Source organism: Eschscholzia californica, unplaced genomic scaffold, assembly GCF_041429995.1.
Source record: "Eschscholzia californica isolate CP2 unplaced genomic scaffold, dmEscCali1.0.p SCAF_4, whole genome shotgun sequence".
Lineage (NCBI taxonomy): Eukaryota > Viridiplantae > Streptophyta > Magnoliopsida > Ranunculales > Papaveraceae > Eschscholzia > Eschscholzia californica.
Window position 1 is genome coordinate 46,790,518 of NW_028238461.1, and position 18,768 is coordinate 46,809,285.

The 18,768-nt window shown below is 37.5% G+C and overlaps 2 protein-coding genes and 2 non-coding genes across 5 annotated transcripts; 2 read left to right on the plus strand and 2 right to left on the minus strand.

Moving 5' to 3' along the window:
• Positions 1 to 131: 131 nt before the first annotated feature.
• On the plus strand, positions 132 to 5,519 carry LOC147545313 (extra-large guanine nucleotide-binding protein 1-like). Of its 2 annotated transcripts, XM_086673785.1 has the most exons (9): positions 132 to 765; positions 929 to 2,381; positions 2,466 to 2,603; positions 2,712 to 2,816; positions 2,915 to 3,091; positions 3,595 to 3,775; positions 3,978 to 4,219; positions 4,460 to 4,620; positions 4,790 to 5,519. In XM_086673785.1, exons 2-9 carry the CDS (start codon positions 1,122 to 1,124, stop codon positions 5,361 to 5,363), a joined length of 2,838 nt encoding a protein of 945 aa, XP_086529911.1. In that variant the 5' UTR covers positions 132 to 765; positions 929 to 1,121; the 3' UTR covers positions 5,364 to 5,519. The 2 variants fall into 2 exon arrangements, with proteins under 2 accessions (XP_086529911.1, XP_086529910.1); XM_086673784.1 differs by having other exon boundaries at positions 497 to 2,381.
• A 97-nt stretch (positions 5,520 to 5,616) lies between these two features.
• On the minus strand, positions 5,617 to 5,688 carry TRNAW-CCA (transfer RNA tryptophan (anticodon CCA)). The gene has a single exon. It is a non-coding gene; the product is annotated as a tRNA-Trp (tRNA).
• A 982-nt stretch (positions 5,689 to 6,670) lies between these two features.
• TRNAW-CCA (transfer RNA tryptophan (anticodon CCA)) lies at positions 6,671 to 6,742 on the minus strand. Its single transcript has one exon. It is a non-coding gene; the product is annotated as a tRNA-Trp (tRNA).
• Positions 6,743 to 7,134: 392 nt separating this feature from the next.
• On the plus strand, positions 7,135 to 18,113 carry LOC147545316 (5'-3' exoribonuclease 3-like). The gene is made up of 23 exons (XM_086673786.1): positions 7,135 to 7,813; positions 8,005 to 8,107; positions 8,194 to 8,270; positions 8,807 to 8,998; positions 9,150 to 9,269; positions 9,445 to 9,507; positions 9,846 to 9,992; positions 10,095 to 10,259; positions 10,519 to 10,596; positions 10,709 to 10,795; positions 12,279 to 12,536; positions 12,693 to 12,788; positions 12,980 to 13,075; positions 14,079 to 14,149; positions 14,525 to 14,653; positions 14,764 to 14,840; positions 14,925 to 14,965; positions 15,077 to 15,151; positions 15,911 to 16,068; positions 16,323 to 16,427; positions 16,513 to 16,588; positions 16,748 to 16,830; positions 17,164 to 18,113. The coding sequence occupies exons 1-23, from the start codon at positions 7,610 to 7,612 to the stop codon at positions 17,867 to 17,869; spliced, it is 3,207 nt and encodes a 1,068-aa protein (XP_086529912.1). The 5' UTR covers positions 7,135 to 7,609; the 3' UTR covers positions 17,870 to 18,113.
• The last annotated feature ends 655 nt before the right edge of the window (positions 18,114 to 18,768 follow it).

Below are 18,768 nucleotides of genomic sequence, written 5' to 3' on the forward strand. Positions count from 1 at the left end.
AACGTGTATTTAGGAGGCAATGCCTTTACCAATCTGACGTCGTTAGATCGTTACTTTTGCCGTCGTCGTCGACCACTAGTGTTTGACATCGTTAGGTCGTTACTTATGTCTTTACAAAAATTGCATATCTCGTCGTCGACCAGCGAACTAAAGAAAAAATACCTAATTTTTCTCTCTTTCTTTCCTTCTTCTCTTTCTTTTCTCTCTCTCTCTTTTTGTCGCGGAAGGAGTTACTCCCTTTTCGCCGACGAAGATAGAGTGAGAGAAGTAAAAGATGGAAAAAAAGGAGGAAGAAGAAGGAAGGAAAAATAAATCTTCATTTTCTTTAACAAAGCTTGCAAAATGCATATCAATCAACAATTTTAGGCTTGCCTATAAAATGTCATATGTGTGGATAAGAAGCACATGAGTGGGTTATATCATGCATTCATGCATGTGTCATCACTAATAGGTCATCAAATGCCTTTACATCTGGCAAGTTCCCATTGGTTGGTCTGGTTTCCAATCAGCTGACGAAGAAAGAGAGAGAAACTTCTCCAAACTGACGTGTCACCCACATCAGACAATGAAAAATATGCCGGGGGAAAAGTAGATTCCAATCCAATCCAATCCAACCCCTAATATGGGTTTCTTCTTTTTCCACGAACGCGGACAGGGAGGGGCAAGGAACCTTTTATTTTCGATATTACCAAACATCGTCGTTTCTTCTTGTCTTTCTTCTCTCTCTCTAAAAACTTTCCTTTCTCTCTCTCTCAGTATCCACTGGTAAGTAAAAGATGAACTTGTTTTATATGTTCAAATTGCATCATTTTGTGTCCTTCTATTACCAATCTCATCAAAATTATTGATTTTTATCTTGTATGCTTCTTCATCAACCGATCTCGTCACTGTTAGTTGATAGATCTAGTTTCTCTTTTATTGTTTACAGAATCAATTTCGGAGCTAGGGTTAGGGTTTTCTCTTTTAATAAACAAGGTAGGGAAAGAGTTTGAGTGAAAAGTTTCCCTTTTTGGAGGTTTTGGTTTTTCAGTAGAGAAGGGTACAAGGTTTACTTCAAATTTTTCTTTATTTGATGTTAGTATTCATTAGATTTAGGGGAAGTGAAATTAGGGTTTATTTATATGATAGAGTTAGACGAGGAAATGAAAGGGCTTATCACTAGAATGCTTCCTGTTGGGGCTCCGGTACCTGATAATGAAGATGAAGTTGATTATTCATTTGCCATGGAGTATGATGGACCACCTGTAACTTATGATCTTCCTAGGGCGGTTCCAATTGATATCAAGCGAATACCTACGGCTTCTGTTGTCCAATCTTCATCTATTCCTGATAAATTAGCCTTACCTGTAGTTCAGCCACTACTTGTACCTGATTCAATCATCAAAGAACCACCCCAGGAGCCAACTTTGGATTCAAAATCCGTTACTTCTCCTACTTCTGTGATCGCCTTTGAGCATAGAGGCGCGGATGGTCATGGTTGTGGGTTGTCAAGTGAATTCAGTAGTTTGGGTACATCAGGATTTTCAAATAGTAATGACCAATCATGTGAGTTATCCGATCTAGTCGATGATTCGGGTGTTTTAGAATTATCTGATGGACAGCAATGTTCAGATTCAAACAGGGTAAGTATCTCAGGTACATTAGAAAATCATAACGTCGTTGATGAATCTGGTGAGATTGGTATTTCTGAAGTTTTGGGATCTGGAGAAGATTGCACAGAAAGTATAGATTTCTTAAACGATATAGATCCTCAGGACTGGGTATCATCTGGCTCAGCGTTGAGCTCACAGTTTCTGTCTTCGGCGGCTTCTTCTTTCAAGGCTGAGGATAATATACCTCTACAAAATGGGAAGAGAACAGCTGTTGTAACATTTCGTGATGTCAAATCTGGGGATATAGTTAGAGAAGAGTTGAGTGCTGCTGAAGATGAAATCGTCCCGGAAAGGAAAGAACCTGAAACAAAAGTAAAAAAAGGATTGTGCTATCGTTGCCTTAAAGGAAATTGGTTTACGGAAAAGGAGGTCTGTATAGTTTGTGATGCCAAGTATTGTGGTAATTGTGTTTTGAGAGCAATGGGTTCGATGCCTGAGGGAAGGAAATGTGTTACTTGCATTGGGTGTCCCATAGACGAGTCAAAGCGGAGAGGATTGGGCAAATGCTCCAAAATGCTCAAAAGACTACTTAGTGAGTTGGAAATCCGACAAATAATGGAGGCAGAGAAGTTATGCGAAGCAAATCAGCTACAAGCGGAGCATGTTTATGTGAACGGGCAACAACTTTGTCAAGAAGAGTTAGTTCTTTTGCAGAGTTGCCCAATTCAACCAGCAAAGTTAAAACCAGGAAGATATTGGTATGATAAAGTATCTGGTTTTTGGGGAAAGGTACATGTTTCATCCTTATTTTGTGTTTCTTTTTGGTTTTTCTTTAGATAAGAATGAGCTTCATGTTGGTGCTAAATCTTACAGGAAGGGCAGAAGCCTTGCAAGATTATTAGTCCCCATCTGAATGTTGGCGGACCTATCATGCAAGATGCTAGCAATGGAAACACACAGGTTTTTATCAACAATCGGGAGGTCACAAAAGTGGAACTAAGGATGCTTCAGGTGCTGTATACTTGATTTGTTAGAGCGAATTGAAGCTACTGTCATCTTTTATGCTTTGATTGACCAAGACAGTTACCATCTTTAATGTAATCCTTTTAATTATCACAGTTAGCAGGAGTGCAATGTGCTGGAAACCCTAATTTTTGGGTTGACGAGGACGGGTCGTACCAAGAAGAGGGGCAAAAAAATATAAAAGGAAATTTATGGAGCAAGGTGAGGTTTACATATTGTGTGCTCTCCGTTATATGTTTTCCGATTCTTTAAGGGATCTTTCCATTTTAAGAGATCCTCACTCTAGCAAGTGATTTCAGGCTGGAATCAAGCTTGTTTGCGCTGTTTTGTCGCTGCCTGTTCCTTCTAAGGCTGTGAATCATTATGGGGAAGAAAATGTTAATCCATACATTGTTCCTGACTACCGCAAGGGAACACTTCGAAAGCTTCTTTTAGTTGGCTATAGCGGATCTGGAACTAGTACAATCTTTAAACAGGTGACCTCTCTGTTTCGGCTGGTATTGTTTTACTTGTATAAGGATCACATGATAAATACCTTTTCAAATTTATTTCTCTGATTCCAGTTGTAATAATACTATAAGTAATTATTTGTTATCCTATTATGGAATTATAGAACATTATTCCGGAGAGTGGAGGCGGGGTCCAAATCTTTCCATGCATATCTAAATCTAAATAATAACTTTATCACCAGATTTCCCTTTTTTTGCATTCTTTCACCTCTTGTGTTGTTCTCGTTATCACCAATCAAATATTTTTCAAAACCCGATATGGAATGTTTGATGCTTCTAGAAGCATTACACCTCTTCATATCCATAGGAAACTACGTGTAACCCATCACAGATCAAATTAGTACTACAAAAGGGTTGGTGGAAGAGAATTTCAACCGACAAATGGGTTATGTACAGATGAATAAGTTTGAACCATGCAGTTGTTCTAAATTGATGAGCTGTTGATTTAACCAATTACACTTTCTCTTCAGGCCAAAATTTTGTATAAGCCTGAGCCATTTTCAGAAGATGAACGTCAAAATATCAAGTTAACAATTCAGACAAACGTATACAACTATCTTGGTATACTACTTGAAGGTCGTGAACGTTTCGAAGAAGAATGCCTGAGCAAAACAAGGAGAGAACGATTGCAAGATCAATCTGATAATACAGGTATACATTGCTTGTCCCAAATGATAGTATTTTCTCCTTTTCTTCTCTGACTGTTATTATGCATTCAAAGAACTAGTGACTATACATATTTTTATTTAGCATATGTTTCTCAATTCTCATTCAGACACTTTTTGAGTTCAGTTTCGCGAAAGCATACTATCCCATTTTTCTCGTGGTAAAATGTCTACATAATTTGCTACAGGGAATTCCGATGAAGGAGATGTAAAGACTGTCTACTCCATTGGCCCGAGGCTTAAATCATTTTCAGACTGGCTTCTCAACGTTATGGTGTCCGGCAGTTTAGAAGCCATCTTTCCCGCAGCTAGCCGTGAGTATGCACCGTTAGTTGAAGAGCTGTGGAAGGATTCTGCAATTCAAGCCACATTTAACCGGAGAAGTGAACTGAGAATGCTACCTCATGTTGCCAGTTATTTCCTAGAACAGGTACATGTGCTGTGTAAAATACATGTTACTACGTGAATGCTTTTCCCGTCGTATGTTGTTGTTCACTTACTGTGTCTAGCCAGTGTCCTTTCCTTATTGGAATTATTTCAGTTAGATGAATTACTTTTTTTTTTTGTTGAAATGTTAGATGAATTACTTTGTCTACCTAAGTTGTGGCCAGAGTAATCAAATGCAAATCATTTTCTGCACTAAACCTCTTTGACTTTTTTTGTTTTCCAGGTTGCTAATATATCAAGGACAGACTATGAACCTTCTAATCTCGATGTCCTATATGCCGAGGGTATCACTTCATCGAACGGCCTTGCTTCCATGGATTTCTCATTCCCCCAGTCCCAAGATGACAGCATTGATGCTTCAAATCAGCATGATCCAATGCTTAGGTTAGTATTCATTCCTTGTTATCAGGGCAGGGCTACTGTAACTGCCAACTCTACTCACACCTTTTCCATTTTTTCTTTATGAAATTGGTGGTTGAATTGAAGCTGAGTTCTTAGCTAGTTGTTAATAACTAAATACCCTCGTTAATCCATTTCTTGATTCATCCTGCAGGTACGAGCTCATAAGAGTACACTCTAAAGGTTTTGGAGAAAATTGCAAGTGGCTTGAGATGTTTGAAGATGTAGGAATGGCTATTTTTTGTGTTTCCTTGAGTGATTATGACAAGTTCTATGATGACGGTAATGGAAATTTCACGAACAAAATGGACGCAAGTAGGCAACTCTTCGAGAATATCGTTACACATCCAGTGTTTGAGGATTTGGACTTCCTTCTGGTGCTGAACAAGTTTGATCAACTTGAGGAAATGATCGAACATGTCCCACTGAATCGATGCGAGTGGTTCAACGACTTCAATCCCGTGACTAGCCGTAATAGACACAGCTCTACCAACGGATATTCGTTGGCTCAAATGGCTTCCCACTATATTGGGATCAAGTTCAAAAGGCACTTCACATTTCTCACTGGACGTAAACTCTATGTTTCACTCGTAAATGGGTTAAAGTCTAATACTGTCGATGAAGCTCTGAGATATTCAAGGGAGATTCTAAAATGGGATGAAGAGAGAGGCAATTTTAACGCCAGCGAGTTTTCGATTTATAGCACAGAGGGTAGCTCATCGTGTTGATACTTAGATAATAAATGGCTTGTACATTTATCATCTTTCAAGTTAACATTGTTGTTATTCGATGCTAGAAATAGAGCTTTGTATATATACAAACTGTGTAAAGTGAACACAAATAGATAAGATGGTTTTTTCTGAGCACTACTTAGATTGCAAAAAGAGAATTTGTGTCTATAAACCAGCATTTCAGTTTATTACATTTCTTTCAAGTAATGGAATTGTACTATCTGGAAATAATGTAAAAATTGAAAGGATTTGAACCTGACGTGAATCGAACACGCAACCTTCTGATCTGGAGTCAGACGCGCTACCATTGCGCCACAGATCCTCTATAGTAACAAGTCAAGGCATGACGCTTATAATGGACGCACTTTCATTTCATCTACCCAACCGTCTTCAGACATAATAGAAGTTCATCTTTATCTATATATGGTGAAAAAAGAGGGAGGTACATAGCAAAATTGAAGGAGAATAAAAAGATGCTAGGGCTTGAACAAAGACAATCAGATATGAAGTTTCAATTTTTACTAGCAAAGACTACGTTTTTTTTAAAGGCAAAGACTAGTTTAACAGTAAAACTGATCAATTATTTTACAGTTTCTCACGCGACTTGGAGTAGCTATACACTCACAACTTGATACAACACTGCTAAAAGATTAACATTTAAAAGCAAGAGACTCCTTTTACACTCTTAGGATGCCATTAACATAATTCCATTTGTATGCGAGCACAAACTATGTAAAATGAACGTCGGGAAGATAAGACGTGTTTCTTAGCGCTTGGATTGGCAACAGAGAACTTGTTTTTATGGTAGTCATCCTTCTCTTCTTTAGATACAATAAGATTAGATATGTGGTCTCTTGTGAACCATCATTTTTACTTCGTTTATTTCTTTTGATTCTGGGATTAATGGATGCAAGTTTTGATCATTATTGGTCGAGATACAACTTGTATCATACAAGTATATGAATTTTCTAAGCTAAGTTGGAGATGGAATGAAAAACCCTATCATTATGACACCAAATTTCTTTATATATGCAAGATGCAGAAACATTAACGGTGAAGGTACTTGAAGCGATATATTATCCTACTTCTTCCTAACGATATGAGGGTGCAGAGCAAGTGACAATGAATAAACAATTTTAACTCAACAATTCCTTCTCTGTTGATTAACTGAGAAAAAAGAAGATATGGTGTTAACACTTCATAAACCAAGAGGCAAATAATGAAATTTCATAAAAAAAAAAGAGGCAAATAATGAAAAGGACTTAAAATAAATTTAGTAATAAAAAAACAAAAAAAAAAAAAATTGAACCTGACGTGAATCGAACACGCAACCTTCTGATCTGGAGTCAGACGCGCTACCATTGCGCCACAGATCCACTTTGATATATCTTGCCTACAATGATAAATAACTATTCTTGAGCTTAGACATAACTTGCCTATAACATTTCAAGTTTTCAACCCCTCTAAAGTCACTCTAGGTGACTTGGAGTAGCTACAATGGTATCATAGAATAACATTAAAAGCAAGAGACTCTTGTGACACTCTTAGAATGTCATTCGAAGAAGTCTTCTAAATAAAATGAAACGAATCTAACAAACTGACTCAACTGAGCTTGAAAATAGTATACTAACCAAACAAGTATAATACCACAACAAAAAATAATGACAGTAGTTGCACATTACCACTATATCAATATACACTTAGTTTAACACTAACCAAAACATTTAATTTTTGTCAAATAACAAAGAACTTGTCCTTATAAATCGTCGACTAGAGCCGTCTCTATCATCTCATATTAAAAACTCAGAATGTCTAATAGTATAAAACAAAACCAAACAGAGATCTTCTATCAAAATTTGACATATCCACCTACTAGAATATTCATAGAATTTCCCATTCAAGATGCTTAAAAAAAAAAACCCTCCTAAGATATTGTGAACTTATATTTGCCCTAAAATAGGCCTGGGTGAAGGACAAAAAAGCGTAGCCCTAATCTCTTGAGCACGAAACGCTACACAAACAGGACGGTCTTCCGTCAGGAAACTCTACTTCATTGATTCATCAGGGAAGGCATCTTTCTCGCTAAAGCTGTGCATTTTTTGAGGAAGAAGCTCTAACGAATAAGACGTATCTGAAGAAGAAGAAGAAGACTCTCCGTCAAATTTCTCTTTCAGAGAAGAAGCTCTCTCTCCTCTACCTAGGTTTTACTCTCTTTCTCTCTCTAGGGCAACGAGTGACTAGCCATGGGAGTCCCAGCGTTTTATAGGTGGTTAGCGGAGAAATATCCAATGGTAGTTGTCGACGTTATTGAAGAAGAATCAGTCGTTATTGATGGGATCTCGATTCCGGTTGACACCAGTAAACCAAACCCTAACAAAATCGAGTACGATAATCTCTACCTCGATATGAATGGAATTATTCACCCTTGTTTCCATCCTGAAGACCGGGTACTTATCTATTTACCCATTTCTCTATTCAAGTTACTTCATTTTATTCTAACAAAGTTTAGAACTTGTGTTTTCAGTTGTTATTAACTAGTTTTTTAGATAAACACTTCATTAAATTTAGATACATTTTGCTCTTTTTATGTCAATGTTTGAGGAGTTTGAATTGGAACTATGTTTGATAATGATTTCAGCCTTCACCGACTACATTCGACGAGGTATTCCAATGCATGTTCGATTATATTGATAGACTTTTTGTGATGGTTCGTCCTAGGAAGCTTCTATACATGGCAATTGGTGAGTTCCATTTCAATTTGAGTTGTATATTTTGTTATTAGTTGAAGTCATGTGAGAGAAGTTTGTTTATCACAATAATATTGTAGATGGAGTGGCTCCGAGGGCTAAAATGAATCAACAGCGGTCTAGACGGTTCAGAGCCGCAAAAGATGCGGCAGAAGCGGTATGTCTTACTTGTATGCTGTAATTAGACAAGTTTAAATTGAAACTCAGTATGGGTTAATGTTGTTTTTGTGAGAGATGCATGTGAGAGACCGATAACATCTCAAATTTCATGGGCGGCGCTGAAATTACTAGAGAGCATTTATTAATAGGGTTTGACTAGGAGAATTGGCATAGAGACAACTTAAATGGTCAGAGATTTTATTATGAAGATAGCTCTGTCTCTAGTAGGCATAATAGTGTATCACTTACTGAGAGTAAATTATACACACTATGGAACCTGTAATGTTCTCTTAGAGGGTTATTTTTCTTATTTCGTTTTTCTCGCGTGAGTTTCCACATAATTTTTCTGGAACAATCAATTGGTCATTCAAACTTCAGGGAAACAAAATATGCACTTGTGTTGTGCTTAAGTGATAGTCTCTTTAAATTTGCCATGGCCCAATCTTGATTTTTAATTTATTCTCAATACAGGACCCTGGCTCATGTTATTTGTTTCTTTCGAGTTGTTCAAAAATGTTTTTTTTTTTCGAACAGGCACTAGAAGAAGAACGTCTGCGGCAAGAATTTGCTGAGGAGGGAAGAAAGCTTCCTCCAAAGCAAGACTCACAAGTGTGTGATTCTAATGTCATCACTCCTGGAACTCAATTTATGGATGTTTTGTCAGTAGCGCTGCAGTACTACATTCATCTCAGACTGAATAATGACCCCGGTTGGGCATCTATTAAGGTTTATTTTATGTGAAGCCTATTGTGTATTGTGTTACTCATTTTTTCCAGCTTACTTGATATATGTGTATATATAATTATTTCTTCTTAGGTACTCCTCTCCCCTAAAAACGAATAGTGGCGATCTTATTATAATTTTGTAATTAATGTAGGTTATCCTTTCTGATGCAAATGTTCCTGGTGAGGGGGAACATAAAATTATGAATTATGTTCGTTTGCAAAGAAACCTTCCTGGTTTTGATCCAAATACACGTCATTGCCTGTATGGTTTGGTATGTTCTTATTATTGCTGTAAATTCATATGGATTTTCTTAATAGAGTTCACAAAGGTTTCTTTAATTTCTTATAAATATATTTGTTGCTTCTGTGAGGCCCCACTTTGCACCACATTCGCTTTCATTATTGTGTTTAACCACTAGAATGCTTCATAATGGTGTTCTACCACAGGATGCGGACTTGATCATGTTGGCTTTGGCTACTCATGAAGTGCATTTCTCTATACTTAGAGAGGTTAGTATGCTATCCATCAAATATGTCAGTATATGCCGTCCATAGTACTTCAGAGAGCTTCCATATAATAAGAGAACCTTAACCACTTTTCTGGGTTTTTAATGAAAATGGAGTCATGGGCAAAAATCATCAATTAATCTGAAGCAAAAAGATGGAGTTTGCTTGCTCCGAAGTTCCAAATTTAGGTTAAAACTATTTTGGAAGAATGAAGATAATGCTCATGACATTAAAATGGATTGAAATCCATTAGTGATTTTTATTAAATTCCGTCACTATTTGTTGTTTAACTTGTGTTCTCCATAATCTAAGAAGAAATAACATATAGATGACACTTTTAGGTTGTTTTCACTGCACAACAAGACAAGTGCTTCATGTGCGGTCAGATGGGCCATTTAGCAGCTAATTGTGAAGGAAAGGCAAAAAGGAAGAGTGGGGAGTTGGACGAGACGCAAGGGGAAGCTACTACAGGGAAGAAACCGTACCAGGTAAAATAATTCTTACTTGATTTAGAAGTTTTATTTTCCGCTTCTTGCACATGTGACTAAAGGTTCTCTTTTTCTCTTCCCCTGGTTTCTGCCTTTATGTAGTTCCTCAACATCTGGACACTTAGAGAGTACCTGGAGTACGAAATGAGAATTCCTAATCCCCCATTTGAGATTGATTTTGAATGCATGGTGGATGACTTCATCTTTATATGTTTCTTTGTTGGAAATGATTTTTTACCGCATATGCCTACACTAGAAATTCGAGAGGTATGTCTGTTACTGATTTTAATGTTATTTAGCGATATTCAGTGGATATATTTTTGTCTGACTTAGGTTTATGGTGCCATTTAACATTCTCCACTTGTGTAGATATCCTTAGGCAAACGATTTCATTGTTCTGACTTTTGAACTCACTTGAAGCTATCCGAAATTATCATTGTCATTGCTTTCAGGAGCACGCAAAGCACCTAAGGACTCTGGAAGTTATTTTGATTTTAATTTTAACTTTGTGAAAATATATATATAGGGTGCTATCAACTTGCTGATTGCCGTTTACAAAAAGGAATTTGGGGCAATGGGTGGTTATTTGACCAACTCTAGCAAGGTATTTACAATTGATTTTTGGTTCTGTTAGCGTAATTGGTGTGCTTGTAGTCTGCGTGAAATTACAGACTGGAATTGGTTGTTATCTGAATGTTCTTGTTTTCATCTTCTAGCCAAATTTGAGTAAGGTCGAGCACTTCATTCAGGCAGTGGGATCATATGAGGATCAAATCTTCACAAAAAGGGCTAGACTTCATCAGGTTAGTTTGTACTATCTAGATACTTCTATCTCCACTTATGACTTATGCTAGGTGGTGATTATTTCTTAGAGGTTTGTTAGCTAGCAGTAATCACAATAAGGTTTGCTTTGCTTGAGTTTTGCTACTTCATGACTTCATTATGTTTACATAGTTGAGCCGTTCTCATTAATGTCCCACGTTGCCAGTCTCGATTTTTGTTGCTGGGTATTCTTAAATTGAGTTTATTTTCTTCAATGTTTAAAAACATCTTTCCGCTTTAAGGAGGATTGATTCTAAATTGGGAGGTACTGCTTCAAATGTTGGAAATTTGTGTAAAAAGAAAACATGATATAGTTTGCTAATTTTCTTAACAAGTCAAGTGTTTTAACAAACAACAAAATGTGAATATTCTTCATTTCACAAACTCCAAGCCATAAAGTAACATATTAACACTAAAAGCTATACTAAAGTCTCAAGCTTATTTTCATTAATCGTTGTGTGTGTCCTAATTCGTGTTCAAACTTTAGAAAATAAGTAACCAAGGATATATTTATCATCCTCATCATCGCTTGTGTCATTTTATTTTAGAATTGTCTTCTCATTGTCATAGGTTTTAGTAAAACCTGTAGTAACAAATGTTGTCCTCGTGTGCGTAAGGTGTACAATTGTGAGCTGAGGTCTCACATTTGAACTTCGGCACATATTTGCTCTTTTCCATTCTATGTTCTTAAACTGAAACATATCGTTCCTACTCTTCAACATTTCTTAAGATCGTTCCTTTCCATTGATATTCTGTTGGTATGTGTAAGTATCCACTCTTAAATATGTTTAGTGTGTGCCATTTAGGGATTTCATTCCTAACAGGGAGGCTCTGGTCATAAGGTTCTTAACATTGCGGAATTATAGTTAGCGTTTGTAAGCAGCTTTCATTTTCCTTCGCCATTTGCTTAGTTATACATCACATTTCTTACTTTTCATAATACAAAATATCTTTCTTTTGATCCTTTCTTCAAAAAACATGGTGTGTTGGTGAAGGCAAGAAATGCATGTTTTTTTTTCTAAACACATAGTACGATTTGCCACTATTTATTCTGGGAGCTGCACCACTTCAAAACAAGATAGGATGGAGTAATTGTTATAAAATACTTGACTTCTGTTTGAAAGGTTCCTGTTATGTATTATAAATAGCTAAGAACTACTGCCAGGTTCTTAAATTCATCTCTACGAGGGTTAGACCACTTCACCTATCAAATTGATACTTTTATGCGGAAGTGGGGTGGTGAGTCTCAAATATTCTGTCGCGTACTGAATTGAAAGAGATTGAAAGATTTACTTGAACTTTGGGAGTATTGGAAAAAGCTGTGTGATGATTTTAATAAATGGACATATCCATTTCTATTCGGGCCTAAAATCCCATCAATCGGCACTTGGTGAGGTGACATAAAGAAAGACTCGGTTCCCGGATTTGCTAACTGATAAGTAACCTGTAAATTTCAAATTTCAGCGACAGTCAGAAAGAATCAAACGAGAAAAGGCACAAGCAAGGAGGGGTGGAGATAATGCAGAACCTACAGTGAAGCCTGAGTCTCTAGTACCAGTTGCTCGGTATCATGGTTCTCGTCTTGCTTCTGCTCCTACACCTTCACCGTATGAACAAACACGATCTGGAAAAGATCAGTCCAAAAAGGTTGCACGCACTGAGGCTTCAGGGGCCACAGTTGGCGCAGCCATTGTTCAGGCTGAAAATAGTCTTGAACTTGAGGTAGGCCCTTCTCTTTTTTACCTAAACTGGAGATATAACTTAACATATCATATATGTCTGATGTATAATTAAAGCACAGCATTATTAGAATCGAAGTTGGAATAACTACCGAAAATTTCCCCTCCACTGTTCTTAATTTTTTCAATTTGCTGTTAGACACGTGAAAACAAAGAGGAACTGAAGTCAAAGCTTAAAGATCTACTGCGTGAGAAATCAGATCTTTTCAATGGTGACAACCAGGAAGAGGACAGGGTATGTAGTTAACTTGTATAGTTGTATGTATCAAATACTGAGCACTGTCTTTGTTGTTTTGGTCTTCCTTCTTGGTCATCGTCATACTGGCACAACCATATCAACGTGCAATAATATTCAGACAGGGTAGATATGATTTACCTTATCTCAGAAATTTAGCTCTAGTTCTGTGTCTGTATCTCTGTTATCAGGTCAAGTTGGGAGAGCAGGGTTGGAAAGAAAGGTACTACGAGGAGAAGTTCTCTGCGGAAAATCACGATGAGCTTGAAGCAATAAGGAGAGATGTTGTAAGTGTAATGAACTTTATGTAGTAAGAAATCTTATGTTGCATTTCATTTTCATCATCATGCCATATGAACTATTTGTTGTTTTCGTGCTGCTATACCAATTTGCTATGGTTTCTGGAATCTTTGGATGCCTGGTCTGACTTTACCAGACACCAACCATCTTAGAGGATGTGTTGGAAACCGAAGGTAGAAATGCTGCTTACATTTGATGGTTCCACAAAAAAAAGTTAGAAATTCATATGCAAAAATACTAGCATACAAGCTAAACAAATGTGGTGGCTTAAGGCTGTTGTCATGGCACCATTGATTGCATGGCGGGTGAAACTTGTTAGTGTTGTTTGGGTGGTCGTAGCTGTGTTTGCATGGTTGGTGGTCATAGTGTTCGATTGCACGGTGGCCTAGTTTTGAAGTGGTATACTAGTCTTATTGTAGTAATTTGAATAAGTTCAACTTACATGGGCAAGCTCCTCCTTTCGTCGGGAGCAAAGATGATACATTAGTAAACTACAACTCTGCGTAAATTTTCAAAAGCTATTTAGTATGAGGTCGCGTAACGAACTTTTGACTTGGAGCACAAATTACTTCCTGATCTAGATTTTTTTTTGTTTGAGATTGATCTAGATTTGTTTGTAGGCCATCTGAGAATTGTATAGCATAAGGAATGGGGTTACGGTTGGGTTTTGTACTCAATTGCCTCTTACCTTCATGTTATCTTTAATGACTGCAAACATATGAAACGGAGTGCATGTATCATTGTATCTTTCCATATTCATTTTCAGAGTTCTGATTTCTTACTTGATGATCATTTCAAACGCCTGCCTGTCCTCCCGCACCCTTCACACACAAAAACACCACTTTCCCTCAAAAGATGTTATCTGTGTTTTTCTATGGATCATGCTGTGCATTTAGAAATATAGTTTTGTCAAATGAGTTCCTCACGAATTTTAATTAGTTGAGATTTTCTTTGGAAGTTATCCAATTGGATTTATTTACTTTGTGTCAGGTTCTAAAATACGTAGAAGGCTTGTGCTGGGTTATGGCTTATTACTATGAAGGAGTTTGCTCTTGGCAGTGGTGAGTGCTTACAGTATGATACTATGAGTAGGTTACTGGGTTTATTGCCATGATTTTCATATTCCCGTTATTGATTATTCTAATAACAAGTACATGGTTAAATAATGAGGCATTTAGGGACGTCAAAGGAGCATGTTTCTGTTTGCACATTATAGATATATCATTTCAAGAGATAGTTTCCTCTCAACTTGCATAAGCGATATTTTCTCACCTGTCAATGCCATGTCCAAGTCCTCCAACATAGTACTAGTTATCTAGTGTGTGCCATGGTATAGCTAGACGAATTGTCTAATGTCCTCTTACGGACAGCTGACACGGAAACCTTCTATTATACAGTTTTAGTATTTTAATTGTTGAATATTCTTCCTTTTTTAGGTTTTATCCATACCATTATGCTCCCTTTGCCTCTGATCTGAAGGATCTTGGTCAGTTGCAAATAACGTTCGAACTGGGCTCACCATTCAAACCATTCAATCAGCTGATGGGTGTCTTTCCGGCTGCGAGGTTGTATCAACTTGGTGCTTCTATTTATTTTATTATTAATTTTTAATTTCCTTTTACTTCCATGGAATTTAGCATTTACAAACTTGCTGATCATCTGTTTTCTGTTGCAGTTCCCATGCACTACCTGAGAATTATAGGGAACTGATGACTAATCCCAGCTCACCTATTATCGATTTTTATCCTACCGGTAGGTCTTGCACTTTCCTAAAAATAAGTTCTCCTATTGCTTCACTCGTAAAGTTTTTGACTTCCCAGTTGCTGTTGTAATCAGATTTTAAAGTTGATATGAACGGAAAGCGGTTCGCCTGGCAGGTTGGATTTTCAAATCCCTTTCTTATCATTGCAATTTAGGTTATGGATACACAGTTCATACTTCATAGTTCATTACATACTGATTTTTTCGGTTTCTCTTTTTTTGTGAAGGGAATTGCAAAACTACCTTTTATTGATGAAGGTCGTCTTCTTGCTGAGATCACAAAAGTGGAACATACTTTAACGGTATAACATCCTGAACACAATTGTATGATGTTAAATATGGGGTTCAAATGGTAGATTTGTGGACACAAGGAATGTGTTTTTGAAGACCACATAGGTTAGAAGGGAAACAAATGATTTACAGAACCACCTACAGAATTTCGGTGTTGAGTTCCTGAGGAAGAAAACCACATTTTGATAGTGTCAGAGGTTTTAGATTGAGCTGAAATTTTTGAATGACCTCACAAACATAAAAGAACTGTACAAAACCTATAATATGTGGACCCATTGCCCATTTCTGGTACGAGGAGTTTGTTTGAAAGTTTTGCTAGGTATAATGTTCTCACCTCACTAGATCTCAGCAGACTACTCATCTAATGGGAAACCTATGTGCTGAGCTAGAATTGTCGGGAAAACATGCATAGATGCTGTTACATGTTTTTTTTTGTTTATCTCATATTTCCGAACACAAGGCTGTTTTCTTGGGATGACTATGTCATGCAGTCTTGATTCTTTTATTAGATACATAGTTAAATATTGGTCCGACAAAAAGCTATGTAGTGGGTTTAGGTTTCTGTTTCATTGTACCTTTTTTTGTTGAAACTGTTTCTTTTTACTTGGTAGCAGCTGATATATGTTCATGTGGGTTCTGCTGTATGAATATCTAAGTTATCTGATTCGTTAGTACGTTTCAAAGTGTAATAAATGAGTACCTGGCCATAATAACCTTGTGCAAATTGTCTTTTGATGCAAATGGTTGTTCTCTACCACATATTTCTGCAGGAAGAGGAAGCAAGAAGAAACAGTTTCATGCTTGACATGCTTTTTGTGAAATCATCTCACACCCTCTCTCCTTATATATTTTCCCTCGCTGATCACTGTAAACAGTTGTCTGAAAAAGAAGGGGCTGAATTCAAGGAAAAAATCGATCCCAAGGCCAGGTTTGTTGTGATGTACCTTGTAATGGTTATTGATAAGAATTTTTAGTAATGGTTTCTGATATGTTGTTTGAGCTAGTTCCTATTTGCATATGCTTAAATCTTTGTCGGTTCAATTATTTTACATCATTTTTCTTGTGGAAAGAATTTCCTTATGGCGTTCGTGCACTGACAAGTCCCTTTTAACGATTACAATGATACGTTTTAACATCTGTTTTTGAGGAATATCTGACTCTTATTTTGGGTGACTAACACAGTGGTTGTATGAATGGATATCTATCCCTTTGTCGTGGAGATCCTTGCCCTCCCATATTTCGCTCTCCTATTGCCGGAATGGAAGATATTATGGATAATCAAGTCGTGTAAGCTTTTCCTCCACTGAAGATCAGGAGCTTCATCATTAGTGAATGTGTCTTAAACCTTTCTCTCCTTTTGTTGCTTTTTCAGATGTGCTATATACAAACTTCCTGATTCACACAGTCATATAACCCGACCGCCACCTGGTGTTATATTCCCTAAGAAGGTAGTTTAATAGTTTATTTAGTCCTTTTTAAGTATATGCTTGCAATAAATGGGAATTATGCTGGTAGTTGGAAAAAATTCTCCATTCTGAATAGCCTTGTGGGAGACTAACATTATTTTCAGATTATATTATGACAATCTTCTGTATTTGTGATGTCAGATTGTTGAGTTAGGAGATTTGAAACCACCGCCTGCTTTATGGCATGAAGATAATGGAAGGAAGCCATGGGACAACAACGGCAGGTACTATTACTATTATGTTGAAGAATTGAATTTTATTACATCAGCCTCAACAACACAAATAAAATGGGAAAAATGGTCGTAATCCCTAGTCGATTTCTTTTTTATTTTTGCCAAAAAGGATCTATAATTCTTTTTAGGGTTTGCCCCTAAGATTTGCACATGCTTGCATTTGGTAGTCCCCTAGCCAAAAGGTATTGACATGCCCCTTTTACCAAGACCAATAGCAAATTGAGTTTTCGTCCCAGTTTCCTGTAAATAAAATGCCTGCCCATTAGATGGTAATTGGAGGGCACAAATACCTACTTTCTTGATTCACAGGCTTTGTTATTTCAGGCAAAACAACTACGGAAATGGAAGAGGTTCGGGCCGGCAGCTAGGTGAGGCAGCACATAGATTAGTGTCTAATAGCTTACAATCCAGAACGGATCAGCAAATGCATGCACAACCACCACCTTATCATAGCGGGAGACAGCAGAATAACAATGGACATTATCAAAGAGGCAACAACTATCAAAATGGAGGTCGACAGAACCATGGACATCAACCATATGCTGCTTCTGACCACCATAGTTATCCCGGTAATCCTCAGAGAGATGGAAATTGGCAAACGCATCAGCAAACCAGAGATCATAGGTCTTCGCATAACTATCCACCACCTGGTTCAGTTCAGAATATTGGTGCCCCACTATCATACCCCCCTAGACATGTGGCGCAGACACAAGTTGCTGGTGGAGTATATGTACCACCACCACCCCAAAGCGGGTATGGTGGATATCGCCAGGGTCACCACTCGAACACAGTTAATAATAACCATCATCATCAACCTCAGGGAGGCAGGTGGGGTGGCTCTGCACCAAATCAAGGTAGTGGTGGGGGGTATGGAAATTCTTTGCCGGGCTCTCACAGAGGAGGGCATCAGGGTGGTGCTAATAGAGGAGGATATGATAATTCCAGCCATCATCCAGGGAATAGATTTTCGGGTTTGGACAGAGGATCAAATAAAAGACCCCGTCCTTCCCATCCAGGACCATCATCGTAAACTGATTATTTACTTCATAGATAGCAAGAATGTTGTTGTAAAATAGCTGCATTTCTAAAGTTTTTTCCTTTGTTTTATTCCCTTGAAATCGAATTTTCTGTTTTATTTTTTCGTAGCAGCTGGAGTAGCAGAGACATTTATTTTACATACAAACATGTCATATTCGTTCAGTGTCGTAGGACATGGATATTAGCTGTTGTATTATCAGTTTACACAGAATAATAGAAGAGCGAATTATGTGAAATTAGTCAGTTTTGATGACCTTTTTCTTCACCTTCCTCTTGGATTAAGTTTCACTTTTGAACATGGTTGTGGTCCTAGAGTATCTAGAGAAGGGTGGTTTCCTCGTTTTTCTCTCTCTAATTTCTACTATCATATCATGTCAAGTTGTTTGTTACTGAAAGAAATTTTAGAGGTGCACTGGTTGGTCGGTTGGTCGGTTATCAACTTTGAGAAAGGCAAGAGAGAAAATGATTGATTGTGCTCCCTATCTTATTTCTAGGGCAATAATACTGTTCTATGATGCTATTTAGATAAGCATAACTCTTCTAAATAGGTAAGCTTGCTTGCAAATTGAAATGAGAATGAGAGAGACTTTCTCCTCCATTAGGGAAGTTCTTATGGCATTTATTTTGTTCGGTTCGGATTTACGGAGACTCTCATGTGCTTTTCACAAAACAGTTTCTCTAATTGACACAACTTCTCTTACTGGTTGTACTGATGTTAGAGCAACTCCAATGTGGGGTTCGGGCTCCCAATTTTGGGAGCCCCTGGATTTTGGGAGCCCCGGGGCTTTTCACAACTCCAACGTTGGGCTCCCAAGAGGGGCTCCCAAATCTAAAATATGCACATGTGTGGTGTATGTGTGTGAGGGTTGTGTTTTAATTTTCAACTATAAA

Coding starts and splice junctions, on each gene's coding strand:
- LOC147545316 (XM_086673786.1), top strand. CDS start 7,610: ATGGGAGTCCCAGCGTTTTATAGGTGGTTAGCGGAGAAATATCCAATG. Junction 14,654..14,763: donor GGTGTCTTTCCGGCTGCGAG/GTTGTATCAACT, acceptor TTTCTGTTGCAG/TTCCCATGCACTACCTGAGA. Junction 16,069..16,322: donor AAAATCGATCCCAAGGCCAG/GTTTGTTGTGAT, acceptor TGACTAACACAG/TGGTTGTATGAATGGATATC.
- LOC147545313 (XM_086673785.1), top strand. CDS start 1,122: ATGATAGAGTTAGACGAGGAAATGAAAGGGCTTATCACTAGAATGCTT. Junction 2,604..2,711: donor TGGAACTAAGGATGCTTCAG/GTGCTGTATACT, acceptor TAATTATCACAG/TTAGCAGGAGTGCAATGTGC. Junction 3,092..3,594: donor CTAGTACAATCTTTAAACAG/GTGACCTCTCTG, acceptor CTTTCTCTTCAG/GCCAAAATTTTGTATAAGCC.